Source organism: Pleurodeles waltl, chromosome 8 (genome assembly GCF_031143425.1).
Source record: "Pleurodeles waltl isolate 20211129_DDA chromosome 8, aPleWal1.hap1.20221129, whole genome shotgun sequence".
Classification (NCBI taxonomy): domain Eukaryota; kingdom Metazoa; phylum Chordata; class Amphibia; order Caudata; family Salamandridae; genus Pleurodeles; species Pleurodeles waltl.
The window spans coordinates 424,224,576-424,241,766 of NC_090447.1; the positions used below are offsets into that span (position 1 = coordinate 424,224,576).

The following is a 17,191-nucleotide window of genomic DNA, read 5'->3' on the forward strand; positions in this document are numbered from 1 at the left end:
CTTATGCATTGCCTTACTAAAGGCCTTTATTTGCTGTAGGGTTGACAGCCTGAGAAACCTGGGGTACGCTGGGAACATTGTTGGGGAGACTTTGCAGTTGGGTGATAGAAATGGAGTCTGGTCCTTTCATTCCAGCTGCACAAGTTCTACCCAGAGTGGGAGTGACATACTGAGGCAATTCCCCCTTAGACATTTTGATGGAGAAGCTTGTCCCTCAACTTCATCTTCAGTTTACTTAAGGACTTCCTTAAGGACAGTGACTTCAAGTGGGACCAGGTTCTGGAACGGGAGCTGGTATGAGACAAAGAGCGTATCCACTGCTTGGAGTGCAGCCTGCTCCATTTCTTGTGTTTGGCAATGCCTAGCTTCTGCTCCTGCTTCCTGTTGAGCATCGCTTTGAAAGGTTCTGGATCCTGGAGAATTCACAAGGTGAGGAATCTGTTGTTAGATATATGTGTCAGAAGCTTCCAGTTATGGTAGTAGACCAATTTGGAAAATTGTGCTCTGAATGCTATTGTCAAATAAAAAAAAACACGCTTTCCTTTGCCTCACAGGAATAATTAGCAACTCCTGTAATATGGATTAAATAATGCGAGGGGGTGGATTTGAGGGGAAATATCCCTGTCTAATTGGATTACTATTCTGGCACATATTCCAAAATAGAGTGGTTAAATTAGAGAATTCACTGGGTCATTTACTCACCCAGTCTTATTCCCTGGCTTTCAAATCCTCGAATTCCATAATTTTTCAATGATTTACCCTTCTGAAAAAAAATAAGAATATGATTTACTTAATCATGCAAAACACCAACAGGAAAAGCAATTGATGGTGCTTTTAAAATAAAAAGTTATCTCTCAGTCTCTCTATCAGCTCTTTAATGTTCACCGTTTGTTCTTTATTTTAGGTGCAGAACTTCGTGAAAGAATGTATGAATTTTTGAATCATTTACCTGAACCCATTCCACAATTAGAGGTAAAGTTAAAAACATGATTTCTAGTCTTCTCTGCAAAGCTAAGCTCATCAAAAACGTTTGATTACAAGGCATACTGTAGAAATGAAGATCTTGCTAATGATTTGATAGCTGACTGTTGAATACTTATGTACTGCTCTGAATTATTGCATTTAACTTGCATGAAGCCCAATTCACAGTAAAATTAGGACATTTGCCCTTGCATTTATACAATCTTAATATGATACAGATTTACGAATGTGAAACATTGCCAGGTTTACCATCTTACTTACGTAATTTGCACTTATGGCTATGCAGAGACATTTGTGCAAAGTTACATAGCGTACAATTGTGCACTGGAAGATTTCCTGGCATTTATGCAATAGCCCTTTGTATTTTGCGCTCTGGCAAAGTATTTTGTGTTAGAAAAAAAATCTCAAAAGGGGCTTCTATCCCATCCCCAGCCTTCCCATTTCTTACCTTTGGTAGTCTTCCCTGGTCATGCTTCTTTTCTTGCTTCTAATTGGTTAGCAGCAGCCCCTGATGTCATCTGGCTGAAGTTCCTCTCTTTGTTCCTTTGCTTTGTTGGCTTTATCCGTTCCTTGTAGCTTGGACAAAGTACCGTATCCATTTGGTGATGAGTGGCTGGCAACCAGTGCCCTTCCACTAGTGTTGTGCTTCTGGGGTACTTTTTTTTTATTTTTAATTCCATGACCGCACACCATACCAGCAGATGTGTTCCTTCTTCACACTGCTCCCTCAGCCCTGTAAAGTGTCTCTCATCAGGGGTCAAACTAATGCAAATGCATTATCGTCAACACATTCCCGCACTGGGAACAGTGCAGATGTTAGTTAAAATGCTTATAGAGCACTGATAGCTACCCACTTGGGGTTTTCTGGCACTTATAGCAAACAGGTAGGTGTATCTAGCTTAGATGTTTCAAAACAGCCACATCTTTCATTGTCTGCGGAAAGCTGGTAACAATGTGCAGGATCTTAATTGTTCTGAAAGAGAGTTCCAAAGCTTGGGACCTATAAGTGAAAAAGAGCAGCCTCCCATGCGGATGAGCTTAATCTTAGGAACAACGCACAGGGAGGGGTTGGTAGAACGCAGGTAGCCAGAGGGTTGATACAGTTTTATCAAGTGTAATAAAGCATTAAAACTAAAAAAAACAGCAGGGTCACAATTAGAATATGCCCCCTTTCCCTTCATTAAGAGGAGTTAAAAGCAAAGCTGAAAAAACGTTTCAGTCTAATGTTAAACTGAAGTAAATGCCCAGTGGATTTAGGAAGAAAAACACAGGACACCTATTACAACAACATTTTCTAAATGTATTGGCTACTAATTCATTGAATCTACTGGTACTTATAAACAGAAACTCATTAAATATTTCAGCGCAGTGTTCAAGGCTGTCGCACAGTACAGGTGTATTACTTCCTAGAAACAACAAATCATGTGCATTAACTGTCAAGAAAAAATAGCTTGGTACTTCCTTGCTTCTGATCTTATGCATGGATAGACCGAGGATCTCTTAGGTCACCTCAGCCCCATGCCTGTTGGGAGGTTTTCCTTATGCCCAATATAGCTAGTCTTACCCTGTGCATGGCGTAGTAGGTAAATCACCAGCAGAACACCAGAGGAGAGTTCAGTTCGAACTTTGGTGTCCCTGAGATGTTATGTTATAAAGATTTATAGAGTGTATGGCTACCCAGATGCCTCCCAGCGCTATACAGAGATCTTCCAAAACACAGCCTTAGGAACAGAATCAGAACAGCCATGTTTTAAATAAACAACGGAGGGATAATTCATGACTGGTTTGTCGTAGGGCCAAAGGTAGAGAATTCCACAGTTTGGCGCCAAGATATGACAGATCTTCCACCCCATTTGGCTTTGTTTATTGAGGGGATTCTGAGCTAAGACCGCCGATGAGGACCTAAGATGTCTCACAGGATTATGGAAAGAGGCTGGAGTTCGCAGAAGCGGCGGGTCTTTGTCGTGAAGGGCTCTGGGAATACAACATAATATTTTAAAATGCATCCGTTGCTCCAAAGGGAGCCAATGCAGAGCTGAGAGGGCTGACTTAGCCACTTCATGGATTGGTGTTTTAAAGAGAAGGCGGGCAACAGTGTTCTGCACCACCTGTAGTTTCTTTTTGACATATTTTGGGGCACTGAGAAACAAGGCATGCCCATAATCCAGGCGTGAAATGATGAGTGCCTGTATGATAAGTCTCTTCGCAATAGGCGGAAGTATTTTAAACACCTTTCTGAGAAGTCTGAATATACCAAAACAGATGGAAGAGATTTTCTTTTCCTGATGGTCCATGGTCATCCATGGGTCAAGCCATACTCCTAGACTCTTGATATGTTCCTTGGGTGAGGGTAAATCTCCTAGCGAATGCAGAACAGGGAGAGTCATATTTAGTTGAGCGTGATGACTTAAGATTATGACCTCTGTCTTATCTCCGTTCAGCTTAAGTTTGCAGTAGGACATCTATTTGGATACTGCCCGAAGACAGGGATCATGTGCTGAATCAACTGAATTCTGTTTGGTGGAGAAGGAGACCATCAGCTGGTTGTCATCTGCATGTGATACCAGGGAGAGGCCATATGGTTCCACTATCTTTGCCATTGGCGACATGTAGATATTAAATAATGTGGGGCTTAGAGAGGAGCCTTGAGGCACTCCCCATCAGCTATTGAAGCAATTGGAATAGAAAGAACGATCAAGTACCTGAAATGATCTTGCTTCTAAAAATGATGTAAACCAACTTAACGCTTTCCTTGTTACTCCAATCTCCCTCATTCTCTGAAGTAAAATGTTGTGGTCTACAGTGTCAAAATCGGCACTGAGGTCAAGAAGCACAAGTGCAGATACCAGTCCCTGATCAAGGCGCTTCCTGACTTCCTCCGTCACTCCAATCAATGCCGATTCCATGCTGTGTGAGGGTCTAAAGCCCACCTGAGAAGGATGAAGAATGTTATTGTCTTCGAGGAAGGTGGAGAGATGAGTGTTCACGTGTTTTTCCAGAATTTTGGCGAGGGCTGGCAACATGGAGATAGGTCTATAATTATTGAGTATAGATGCATCTAGGATAGGTTTCCTAAGCTGAGGTTTCACTATAGTGTGTTTCCACTGTGTAGGGATAGTACTGCTAGACAGTGACAGATTCAACAGAGCAGTCAAAATAGAAACTATTACAGATGCCCCTTGTGCTAAAATTAACGGGGGTGCAGGATCCAAGGGAGACCTGGATTTAAGGGTGGCGGAATCTGTGCAAACCTCACTGAGCCATTAGCGTAATGCTCACTGAATACTTGGGGACTGTGGATACCTATCGGGAAATCTGAGTAAATGTCTGTGATTATTTTCTGGAAAAATAGACCCAAGTCATTACTATGTTTGTAAGAAGCTTCCACGGCTTCAGTTTGTCAGTGGGGGAGGGCAATTTCTCTTAGTAAATGAAAAATGTATTTGGGGGAGTTAGAGCTCTGTTCTATTTTGGCCGCGTATTAAGCACTTTGTGCTGCTTCAGTTTCCACATGAAACCGTCTGATCGCCTTCCTATAATCTTCTTTAAGTAAAGCGTCATAAGATTTTCTCCATTTTCTTTCTAAATGTCTGCAGTCTCTCTTTAATGAACAAAGGTGGGTGGAAAACCAAGGGGTGCTTTTTTCCGATGTCCTCCAGGCCTTGATGTGTAAGGGAGAATAATATGTCGGCTTTTAGTGATCCACTTATTGACTATTTCTAGGGAACCGGCCATATTCTCCCTCAAAGCCGGTTTTAGACTCTCTAAAATACCGATCCACTCACTGACCTTGAGCAGATGCCAACGCCTATAGGGTTGGGTTATAATTTGGGATGGTTTACCAAATGCTAAAATAGGAAAGTTAAAGGAAATGGAAAAGTGGTCCGACCAAGCCAGTTGGGTGGGAGGCAAGGAAGTTAAACCAACTGCGTTGCTAAAAACAAGGTCGATGCTTTGACCTTTATTGCGTGTGGGACCTTTAATCAGTGGTGTAAGGTCTAAGGCCCTCATGTCCGACAAAAATCTTTTAGCCACAGTATTATCTTGATTCTCTGCATAGATATTAAAATCACTGAGAATTGTGAAATTTGGCTTGTTGCTTATTGGGTCTGCAACTTGCTCCGAAAAAGCTTGTAGGAAGTGTTGTGCTGGGCTAGGGGGACGATATACTAGGGCTCCAGAAAAACTAGAATGAGAGTTTAAAAAAATAGAAAAAGACATACTCTCACAGTCTGGCAACTGAAGGGAACAGGAAGTGACCTTGACTGAGTCCCTAAAGATGATAGACATCTCCCCCCTTTCCCAGAGGCTTTGTCAAGCCTGGTTATTGAGTACTCATTAGGCAAAGTTAAGGCTACATCTGGTGCTGAGCCATCATGGACCCAGGTCTCTGTTAAAAACAGGGCTGTGGGTTTCTGCTCGCTCAAGAGAAGGTTAATATCCAGATTATGATTGGCCAGAGATCTACAATTTGCCAAAGGAAACGTACTTTGTGAAGCTTTATGAGGCACAAGGCTGGTCTGAGCTGACGGCTGCAGACGTGCCTGACAACTAGTACAGGGTAGGGTAACTTCCTTAAAATCCAATTGCCCATCACAGTCATCTACTGGATCTGGTCTGAGTGAATGGAGAAAGTCAGCATTGTAGGATATCCTGTCCCCTTGCACGGACGGGCACAGACGGGCTTGCTGCAGCGCGCGTCCGCTTCACGACCGCAGCATCGCTGGCCTTAATTGGTTTTCAAATCAGGAGAGTCAAGTGGCTAGACCGCTGACCTCCCAAGATGGCGTCCGTGAATGTGCAGAAGTAGAAGAGAAAAAATGGCTGCCGGCTGTGTGCTCCGAACGAGCCAATTCACTACTCTGCCGGAGGGGGAAAGGGCACAACCGGTAGGCCAGCTAAAACTGAAGTGGTCACAAGAAGCGAGGAGAGGTAAGGATCAAATAATCTGTTTTGGCACAGATGGCCTCTGAACACAGACCGAAAGTGTCAAGTACAATAAAATCAATAAGACCTGTCACTAATATGCTAAAATATACCAATATACGATTTCAAATATGAATATTAACTTAGTTAAAAGTTAAAAATACTGTCACCTGCAGCTGAGGTTTAGAAAATTCAGCTGCGCAACCAATAGCTATATTTTGTGATCCTGGGCAAATCGATTTATTCTTATTCTCTCCTTCTTTGTCTTCCTCATTCTCTCTCTGTCTCTACTTTTATTTACCGAAAATCTGTAGCGCTGAAAAAAACAAGTATTCACTATTACGTGGTTTATTAAAACAACAGGCTTCATTATTTCTTGATACTAAGGGCCTCATTATGAGTTTGGTGGAGGGGATTACTCCATCACAAATGTGACGGATATCCCGTCCGCTGTATTACAAGTTCCATAGGATATAATGGAAATTGTAATACGGCGGACGAGATATCCGTCACGTTTGTGATGGAGTAATCCCCTCCGCTAAACTCGTAATGAGGCCATATGTGTGTGACATGAAACACAGTGTATGAGATGGACACACAAACGTACATAAAATGTAAAGATTCTACAGGTTAGGATTCAAGGACTCAGCGTCCACCAGCCTCTTCAATACACACAGAAAGTAACAACGTGTACCACACAGAGACTAAGGGCCAGATTTACAAGAAAAAGGTGCATCTGCTGTAATGCACCACTTTTTCTTGCGCCCCTGCTCTGCCCTAGATACACCATGTGTGCACCAAATTTGAACTACGGTGCACCATGGCGCACGTTAGGAAAATAGCATCATAATTTATGACGCTATTGTGGTATTTTAGCAGGATTAGCGCCATAAATTGTGGCGCTAATCCTGCTAAGTAAAAGGAGGCCCACTAAAAGTAATGAGTGAGTCAGAAATGGCACACTGAAATGTTGTAAATTTCACTGCACCATTTTTACAGGCCTCCCTGTGGGGGAACGCCCCCCTTGCACACATTATGTCTGGCGCAGGCATAATGTAGCGCAAGGGGTTACAAAGTGGCGCAATGCTAAATATGGTGAAGGAGAATGGCCTCCTTAACACCACATTACCTTCATAAAAAATTACTCTAGTGTGGTGCTAAGAGGCGCGAGGGCCTTGTAAATCTGGCCCTCAGTATGCAATGTGCCTTTTACGTCCTAACATAAAAAACATGTCACCACACTTTACATGCACTCCGTGTTGTTATATATTGTATGGCAGACCACATCTTGCTTGTCCTCAAAGGAGCAGTGAGGACGACTATTGCAGTTTTCCAATAAATAAATAAATGTATAGGTCTGTTTGATTTGACATTGTTTTTTTCAAAGAAGTTGTTTTGGAGCAGCAGAAGTGTTACATTCTGACAGATGCAAACATTAAGAATGAAGTATGTTTTCAAATTCATTTGATGACTCTCTATGAGTGATGTCTCGCACATTTTGCTCGATTCACAAAAACGAGTCCTTATGTCGGACGCTTGTGAAATAGAGCTGTTTGGTTTGTATGATTAACAATCGTTCTACCTTTCCTAGCTTAGATAAGGCAAGCCACAAATGCAGCGTGAAAGGGGAATGATATGCATGTTGTTCCGGCATTGTAAAGTTAAAAAAATTATAAAGGCTAGGAAATAAATACATTTTCTTTGTTTGATGTATTTTCCTGTTACTAACATTTGGTTGGCTCCCACCTCGCTCTCCTTTTCTTACTTCTCATTGGACAGCACCTCCTCCAGATTTCCCCCTGGGCTCGTGGGTCCATGCCCTAGAGCAGGGGTCTTCAAACCTTTTGATGCTGGGACTCCCTCTCAAAGATAGTTAGGTGTAAGGACACCCTCCTGACAAAAAGTTCTAGAACCTGGTATTCCTCATCATCGACAATAATAAATGTCCCAATTTCCCACAGCAAATCATTTTTACAGTGAGGAAATAATAGTAAAATTAAACAGTGTTTACCAAACCAAAGGTCAGTGAGTATGGGTGCGTGGTCAAAGGTGTAGCTAAAAACAAAGGTCCTCAATTATGAGGATTTGGCATAGGACAGTGCCACAGGTCTTCTTGCTACGCTGCCCTACGTCAATACAAAAGGGCAGGAATGGACCGTATTTATGAAATACAGTGCATTTCTGTCCTTTCCCCCTGCGCTGGCGCACAAATTGCTGCCTAGCGTCAACATAGGCAGGATTGTTTTTGTGCAGGAAGAGGCACCTTCCTGCACAAAAACAATCCAGAGAGGCATTGTACCTCTTTCTATATGTGCGGCAGGTAGCAACACACATGGAAAGAGGAAAAACAAGGAGAAATTAAAACATTTCTCTTCATTATGCCTGGTCTGGGGAGGCGTAAGATTTTGGCACTGCTCCAGTTTACGTGATTTTGTAAATCTGGGGCAGCGTCAAAATCCATGGGTGTTGCTTGGGAACACCCACTGCAACACCCATGGAAAGCCTCCTTGACGCAAAGTAAGGCAACGCAGCAGCTTGCGCTGCTTTGCCTTACCCCATATCTATGAGGCCATGCAAAGCCATGCAGGGTGGCTTTGCGTCACCTCAAACGTATGATTGAAAGGCTTGTGCTGCTGAAGCATAAAAAAAAAGTGATACTCCGGAGGTGCAAGCCTCTCATAAATAAACCCCAAAATATTCTAAGTTGTTTTTAAGTCTTTCACCGCCAGGTATCTACATATAAATTAACAGCCATCTTAAATGAAAAATGAATAAAAGAAAGTTGTAACTGTAGTGCATTATGAAACCTCTATTAGTTAATTCACTGCACAGGTCAGTGTAACTCGCCTACCTGCGCTAGGAGCAGACGGCTGTGGAACGAGAGGGGAAATATTTGAGCGGGTGGAGATGCGAGGGAAGTACAGGTGACAATCGAACAAGGAGGCGCGGTGGCCTGGGCGGGATGGCAGAGCGTCCCTAGGCCTGAATGTTACGGGCACGGGGGGAACCCTCAGGAGGCTGAACAACTGGTGCTTCTGCAATTCTGCGTCGAAAAGACTTCACTGTGCTTCAGCGAAATCAGTGCCTGGGAAATCAAGACACCAGGCAGCTCTGGAGAGAAGACGTGCTGCACCTGAGCGTTACCGGAACAGGCGATGTGAAACCGGTTAAATGGCAAATTATGCTAATGAGCTACTTGCACACCCCAGAAACGTCAATGCGGCCATGGAAAGAGGTAACCAGGCGGCTCCTTAAAGGAAAACGAGATGCATTACAAAAACAAAAAATTAAACGTTAGGACCACTGCCTGCTCTGTAAAAATTTTTTCATGGCATTCACAAAGGGGAAGTGGTCCCATGGGGACCCCTTCCCTTTTGCGAACGGGTTAGCACCCATTTGAAATGGGTGCTAACTGCGATTGGTTTGCGACCGCGTTCGCGGTCACAAAGTAATCTGGCATTGCACTGTAACTCACAGATAGGAAGGGGACTCCCCTTCCTAATTGCGACTCACAAAACGGGTTTTGTGCATTGGAAAGTGCAGTTTGCACTGCGCAAACAGCAAAATTTGCTTTTTGCGACGTGCAAACTGTTTCCTACATCTGACCCTAAGTCTCTGTACTTAAACACCCTTAGCAATGCGATTCTGAGGGTTGGTGAGTGCCCCCCCACATGGCGAAGAGCAATAATAGTCCCCATTTATAAAAAGGGGGCTAGGGAATTACCAGCCAATTATAGACCAATAAGCCTAATTGATGTGAGCCAGAAGATATTTTGTAAGCAGGTTCTGACTAGACTGCATACATGGATTGAGGATTTTCAGGTCCTTTCGGATATTCAGGCAGGATTCAGGAAAGGGCTTAGCACAATAGATCAGGTATTTAGATTTAAACTCCTGGAAATACCTGAATTTAAACAAGGACCACCTGTATGTTGCTTTTATTGATCTGAAGACTGCATTTGATTTGGTCCCTCGGGATTTGTTATGGAATGTCTCGGAGTCTTATAATCTCAATAGTGAATTACTGAGAATGATAAAACACCTCCATGTGGGAACCTATGCCCAGGTTCGGTGGTCACAGGGTGGCGACTTGACAGCTGCTATTCCCATTGCAAAAGGGGTCAGACAGGGGTGTGTATTGGCCCCTACCCTGTTTAGCCTCTACATCAATGGTGCAGTAGACCAGCTGATGCAATGTAACCATGATGCCTCCAAGCTAGCAGGAACCCCGGTTCCTATCCTTATGTTTGCAGACGACACCCTACTGATGTCAAGAACTCCATTGGGCCTCCAAAATGAATTAGATGCTTTTCCTAGGTTCTGCGAGAAGAGGGTCCTTCAAATCAATGCATACAAGACCAAGTTCATGGCTTTTAACCCGCATAAGACCTTTAGGGGGAAAATGATTATTGATGGCCAATTTATAGAACGCGTCAACCAATTTGACTACCTGGCGATCAGACTTTTGGACGATCAACAATGGTCGGCACAAATTGAAAGGAGTGCCTCTGTCCTCCTGCAAAGGTCAGCGGTGATAGGAAGGAAAATCAAAAACTCTATGGAAGGGCAAATTTAGCCGGCTATCACTGTATATAAGGCTGCGGCAGTGGCGGCTACAACTTATGGTGCCGAGCTCTGGGGCCATTGTAACTCCAGGAACCTGACATTGGTTGAAAATCGATTTATACGTTGCTTGTTGCGCTTGCCGATGAATACACCTCTTATCCCCCTTAGATTTGACTTAGCGCTTAACAAGATTCATAATGAAATTGCTTTGAGACCACTTATGTATTGGGTGCGCCTTTGGTCTTCTGATCATTTGGCTCCCTACTAAGCAGCTGTAGCAGAGCTACTAGCTCTCAATGGCGCATTGTCAATTCCTTGGTTTAAATACGTTAGAGATATTTGTTACCATATTAAAATGGAGGAGGTGTGGAGAGTTCCTAACGATTTAACCAAGCAAGTGACACCATGCATAAAGTGATGTTATTGGGAGATGGTTTTGATGCAGATATGTTCCAGCCAGGGGCAAGGTAGTAGGACAGGACAGTTTTTAGATCATAAATGCTCCCCAAAGTTTGAAATTCATATGGATAACGTAAAACCACCTTACATTAAAAGTATTTTCATCAAATTCAGACTAGGGACCATGCCGTTAAAATTGTTTACCTCAAGGTGGAACAAGGCTGATTGCACCTCAGGTTTTTTCTACTTCTGCCCAATGCAACCTGAGACCCTGGCACATTTTGTTTTTTTTTGCCCCAGATACTCGATTCCTCGAAAGAAGTGGATCATTCCCCTATGTAGATTGCTCGGGATAAGAAATTACAGGGCATTTCTTCGCATATGGACAAGTGATACAAGTGATAAGGTATCCTTTGCAGTTGTGCGGTATTTCCAATATGCATGGACTGTAAGATCTAGAGAATTCCCACTTGATTAACTTGTTAATTTGTGAAGACACCTGTTGATTGTTGATTAATTAATAGGATCTAGGTAGATAGGCTCTTAATTGTGTAACATTATTGAGTGTTCTTAATCAGTTTTAGTTTAAATGAATGTATGTTTATATTACTTTTATTGTTTTAGGATTTGGTTGGGACATTAACTGTATGGCACTTTATTTACATTCGAGCCTTTTTACGATGAATGTCTGTATGTATTTATACTTTTTCTTTTTTTTTTATTCCGATGCTTTTATGGCTTTTAGCCGAAATAAAGATTTACTTACACTGCAGAGGTCTGTGTGTAACCAGAGAGCGACAGAATTAAATCCTGGTTGGTGCAGTTGGGAATAGTGATGTGTATTTTTAGTGCCACGAGGTCACAGCCTGTGACAGAAAGCACTGTGAATATGTAAGATAGTAGATTTAAGTAATACCAGAGTATATGCAATACCTTTTTTAAAATAACTGTCCTTTCAACACCTCCAGATGAAGTAAGTGCTGTGTAACCACAATTAAAAGCACACACACTTCTTAAATCTTAGCACTACCCCTAAAAAAGAATAAATGTTTGTTATCACAAAGCTTTGTGATTCAATCAGCTCCCAAGCATCCTTTACAGTCCCAGACTACCCTTTACAATTGCAAATCCTCTCGCTGAACACATTTGCATTCCATTCTGGAAGCCGGCACCCTGGTATGAAGGCCTCCGTAGCTGTCTGTGCAGCTTTCACAGCACAGGAGACTCAATAAATCAACGTTCACCTAAGGCATTTTAACAATCGGCTGGGGGAATGCACGACCCCCTTTCCAGAACTCCACGGCCCCCCTGGGGGTCACGACTCCCAGGTTGAAGACCTCTGCCCTAGAGCTTGGCCCTTTCTATGCCATTTGCATGTGATCTTTTCCAGTCCTAACCTTTCCATAGCTTTTTAAAAAAAACTTCAAACCATGTTGTACATCAGCTAGCGCCAATCTGCAACATGCCTATGCGTTGACCACGTCATACTGGTTTTTTTTTACTTTAAGACATGCTGCACAGCAGCTAGCACTGCTGTGTAACATATCTGAGAAGCATTGACAAAAGCAAGAGTTCGCAGAGGTGAAACCTATTGGCTTTGCCAATGTTTGTTCACTTTTTGTCTCCCCAGAGAAGATATTTGTCCCTGTCCAGAAATCATCTTACATTCTCTTGTTTTGTGGGTATTCCAAGACCATGACCATTTTAGGAATGGATTTACTTAGATCCTAGGCAGGAGTCGGAATCTCTGACAATTTGTGGTTTGAGAATTGGTTGTAAATAACCTTGTGAGTATCTTCAAATTCTCTAGTTAGTGGGGGTTCTTAAATTTTATAGGGCACCCTGCCCTGGTGCAACCACTCCGCGCCTGTGGTGTAGGATTTACTCTTGTGCAGTGTTACACAGTCATGAGATGCTATTTCTGTTGAGTACCTGGATTTACTAGTGTCCAGTTATCTTTTGTGAATAGCCTGAACTTGAAAATGATGCCATTTTCCCATGTAAGTTCAACATACATACTGTTGGACCTGGCCCTTATTGCGGGGTCATCCCCAAACTTTTTGCGTCCTTCCTCCTATTTTTCCTGACCTGTTTTTGTTGGCTTCTGGACTCTGAGCACGGTACCACTGCTAACCAGTGCTAAAGTGCATAAAGTGCATAGGTCACTCGCACCTGAAAGGGCTGTGCCTGCCCTCACACAATGCACACTCCAACCCCCTGGTGTGTGTCTGAGGCCTTGCCTGGGCAAGGCAGGATTTCTCAAACAAATGAGACTTTACTTTGAAGTAGGCCTACTTCTAAGGCCAAAATGGGTATTAGAAGAGGAACCAAAACCACAGACTTTAGACACTTCTTGGGGTAGACATGTACCTCACAGACACTTCTGGACCAGAAACCTGCTGGTGAAGAATCCTTGAACCAGACCTGCCAAGAGGTACTGCCTAGCTGCCCAAAGGACTCATTGGGACTGCTTTTCTGACAAGGACTGCTGCCTTGCTGTTGCCCTGCTGCCTTGCTGCTCCCTGGCTGTGCTGAGAAGTGCTCTCCAAGGGTTTGTATAGAGCTTTCCTCCTGCTCCTTGAAGTCTCAGGACCCAAAAGACTTCACTCCTGCAACTGGACTCCTTGAGCATCGAAAATTCGATGCACAGCTAGCTAAAAACGACGCACAGCCTGCCTTGCTGTGAGAAATTCACTGCAAGGCAAACCGGAACAACGCAGCCCAACTTGGCAAGGAAAAGATCGATGCAGCACCTGCGTTGCGACCAGAACTTCGACGCACGGCCCACCGGATTGACGCACAGCCGACCCGGGACGACGCAGCCTGACTTCTAGAGAGGAATCGACGCAGCGTCTGCCGCTTGTGAGAAATTTCCACGCAATGCCCACTGGATCGGCGCAGCGCTTGTTACTTCGCTCCGCAAGCCCAGGCAGGATTCCACGCACAGTCCCGGGGGTGCCAGAAAACCCCGTAACCGGAAGAGGAACCAAGTCCGAGTGCTGGAATTCAGCGCAAAGCGTTCCCCTGTGTGGGAAATAACGACGCAAGTCAGGGTGCGAAGGGGCGAAACCAACGCACACCTCTCCGTTTTCCACACATCACCTCCTCTGCAGTCCCTTGCAGAGATTTTGAATGCAAACCAGGTACTTTGTGCTTGCAAGAGACCTTCATTGCTTTTAAGAGACATTTATTTGTTTTGCAAAGACTTAAGACACTTTGGGGGTCATTACAACTTTTTACAAGACCGCCGAGGGACCGCCGTGCGGAAGACCGCCAGTAGTGGCGGTTTGCCGCTCGGCGTATTATGACTGTTGGCTGCTCTCCGACCTTTTTCCGACGGAGAGCCGCCAACAGCCATACTGGCGGGCGGCAGGGAAGTGGAGGTTGCTCCACCTCCACCGCAACGCCAACAGAACACCGCCCACCGAATCACGTCCTGTGATTCGGCGTGGCGGTGTCCTGTTGGCGGTGTGGTGTCAGCAGAGCTGCCCCCATGGATCCCGACCCCTCCCGGAGGATCGTCAGACCAGGTAAGTCGATCATCCGTGAGGGGAGGGGGGTGGGGGGGTGTTGTGTGTTGTGTGGGTGCATGGGGGTGTGCGTCTGTGTATGTAGAGGGGGTGTGTGAGTGCATGGATGCCTGCGGGGTGTTGCGTGTATGGGAATGAGTGCGTGTATGTCTGTGGGTATGTCTGTATGGATGTGTGCGTGTATGTTTGAATGTGGGTGTGCATGTCTGCCTGTGTGTGTGGATGTAGGCATGTATGTTGGCGTGTGTGAGTGTGTAGGAGGTGCCTGCGTGCGTGTTGTGTGGGTATGAGTGAAGTGATGTTGGGGGTCGGGGTGGGGAGGGGGGCCCTGCCACCTTTGGGGGGTGGCAGGGGTGGTGGGGGGTGTAGGGGAGGGAGTCGGGGTGGGGGTGGGGGGTGATGGAGATCCCTATCAGTTCCAGGGAAGGAATTCCCTGGCACTGATAGTGCTTACCGCCATGGTTTCATGGCGGTTCAGACCGCTGTAAAACCACGGCGGTGAGCAGGGTCAGAATACCGCCTGCGGTATAGTGACGGATGCCGGGCTGGAGACCCAGGTCTCCAGCCCAGCGGGCGGAACGGAGAACCAGCGGATGACCATGGCGGTAACCGCCAAGGTCATAATACGCTGGGGTAAGACCGCCAGCCTGTTGGCGGTCTTACCGCCGGTTCTCCGCCTTCTGCCAGGGTAGTAATGACCCCCTTAATATCACTTTTACAGTGATATTTCAACATCTACTTATTGCATTTTAATCATTTTTACCTGCATTTATCCAGATAAATATTATATATTTTTCTAAACACTGTGTGGTGTACTTATGTGGTGCTATATGGTGTTAGTGTATGATTTATTGCACAAATACTTTACACATTGCCTTCTAAGTTAAGCCTGACTGCTCAGTGCCAAGTTACCAGAGGGTGGGCACAGGATAGTTTGGATTGTGTGTGACTTACCCTGACTAAAGTGAGGGCCCTTGCTTGGACAGGGGGTAACCTGACTGCCAACCAAAGACCCCATTTCTAACACATACTCAAAGGGCTTTCTGACCCGGGCCAATAGTTTTGATGTTCTAGTTTATGGGGCCCAATTTTCTGCTTAACATAGATTGGGAAGAAAATGAATTAATTTAGTACAGTATCTTCTGATTTCTGCAGAATGAAAAACTATTTTCTTTGTGAAATATTCAAGGATTGTCCTTAAAAATGTTAGTAGATCATTCATTGAAAGTGTGAACTAAAGTTTTGTTTTACATTAAATGTCATTGACAGTCTGTATAGAATTGTAATGTTTGTCAAGTATTCAGAAAAACATCCTGTAAATTTCAAAGCAAGCACAGATTTTCTAAATATCAAAAATCCTCTCTATTTTTCCAGACACTGTCCAGGTTGGCAAAGCACTTTTTTCAGAATATTCCACAGAGGTTTCTGAAGACTGTTCTTGAAAGACTTTGTTGAAATTAGGAAAAGCTCTGAGTGTCATTACATATGCCTTAATAGGGCATATGACCACACAGAGGTCGGAGAGGTGTTGTCAACACTAGACCTGCTAAGGCCTTGCATAGGCAGAGAGGGAGCAATGTGCGGCGATTTACCATTAAGTGATACCAACCCATTGGTGATTTAAAAGGCATTGAGGCAGACTTAGATTTATGAAAATTATTCTCTTCCCACAGACATTGTACCCACAGACATTGTTTAATAAGTTCATGCTTTACATTCCAGGGACAACGATTATGGGTCAACAGAGAGGGATTGGGTGCGCTTCTGACCTCCACCGTGGGTGTAAGTGTCTATGACTGAAAGAGCGAAGGGCAGACAGGTCTTGCACACCCACAATAAATGTTTGTGCCCATCTTTTTAGAGGCCATTTGGGAATGAGGTGTTCCCATGGTACATTTTACACTCCGATTAGGAAGTGCACCTGCTCCTCCACATGTTCACATCAAATCAGTACCAAAATATGAATGCTACAGAGAGGGTGGTGAGTATTACTCATGTGAAAACCAGGGCTACAGGTCATATTTCAGGATATCAGAAACCCACTCAGATTTGAATGCCCCATGTCCAAATCCACATTTTGCAGTCTGTTTGGCAGCACTATAGCCAATATCTCACTGCCATGATAAAACCTTACAGTTATCAGTCTTCTGCCTCCATGAGGGCGTAACCTCTACCACAAGGAACCATAGTACCAGAAATTATTTGACTGACAGCCTTATTGCTGATGTGGGGGCTGGGGTCCTTCATCTTTCTCACTGAATACATCTTAGTATTCCTTATAGCATGTATGTGTTTGTATTTGTAGAAAGCGAGCATAACTTGAGAGCAACAGAGGTGTGAGCAGGGAGCATGCCCCTAGGAAGACACTATTATTTGGGGATCGTCAAGGGAGGAGATTGGGTCAAGGATAGTGCACCTTAAAAAGGTGTTTCCTCAGCTTTTCTTTGAATTCTAGGAAAGGAAAGTTGGTGCTTATGCTAACATTAGGGAAGATCATTCTGAGTAGCTCCTATTTGATGTATGTGCTATGAAAGAGTGTGACAAACACATATGAGGCAATAAATCTCTTCAAGGAATGATTCAAAGCAGACGTCTTTATAATCAGTTAAATTTAGGGATATGGTATGTGTCACCCAATCAATTACCTTGTGTAGAAAGCTAAAGCTAAGGCCAAAATCGAGGGCATAAAGTGATCGATACTGATCCATTCTACATGCGACACCTGACATGGTATTTAAGACACCAGTATTAGAATGAATGGGTCAGAAACATCTATAGCTCCACTGGTT

The 17,191-nt window shown here is 44.1% G+C and overlaps 1 protein-coding gene across 2 annotated transcripts in view; it reads left to right on the forward strand.

Moving 5' to 3' along the window:
• The window catches only part of LOC138250007 (uncharacterized), a 117,990-nt gene that overhangs the window by 57,837 nt on the left and 42,962 nt on the right, over nucleotides 1-17,191 (forward strand). For both annotated transcript variants that reach the window (XM_069204309.1, XM_069204308.1), the window contains exon 4: nucleotides 905-972. In XM_069204309.1, the coding sequence (XP_069060410.1) occupies nucleotides 905-972 (68 nt within the window). The remainder of the gene's footprint in view (nucleotides 1-904; nucleotides 973-17,191) is intronic.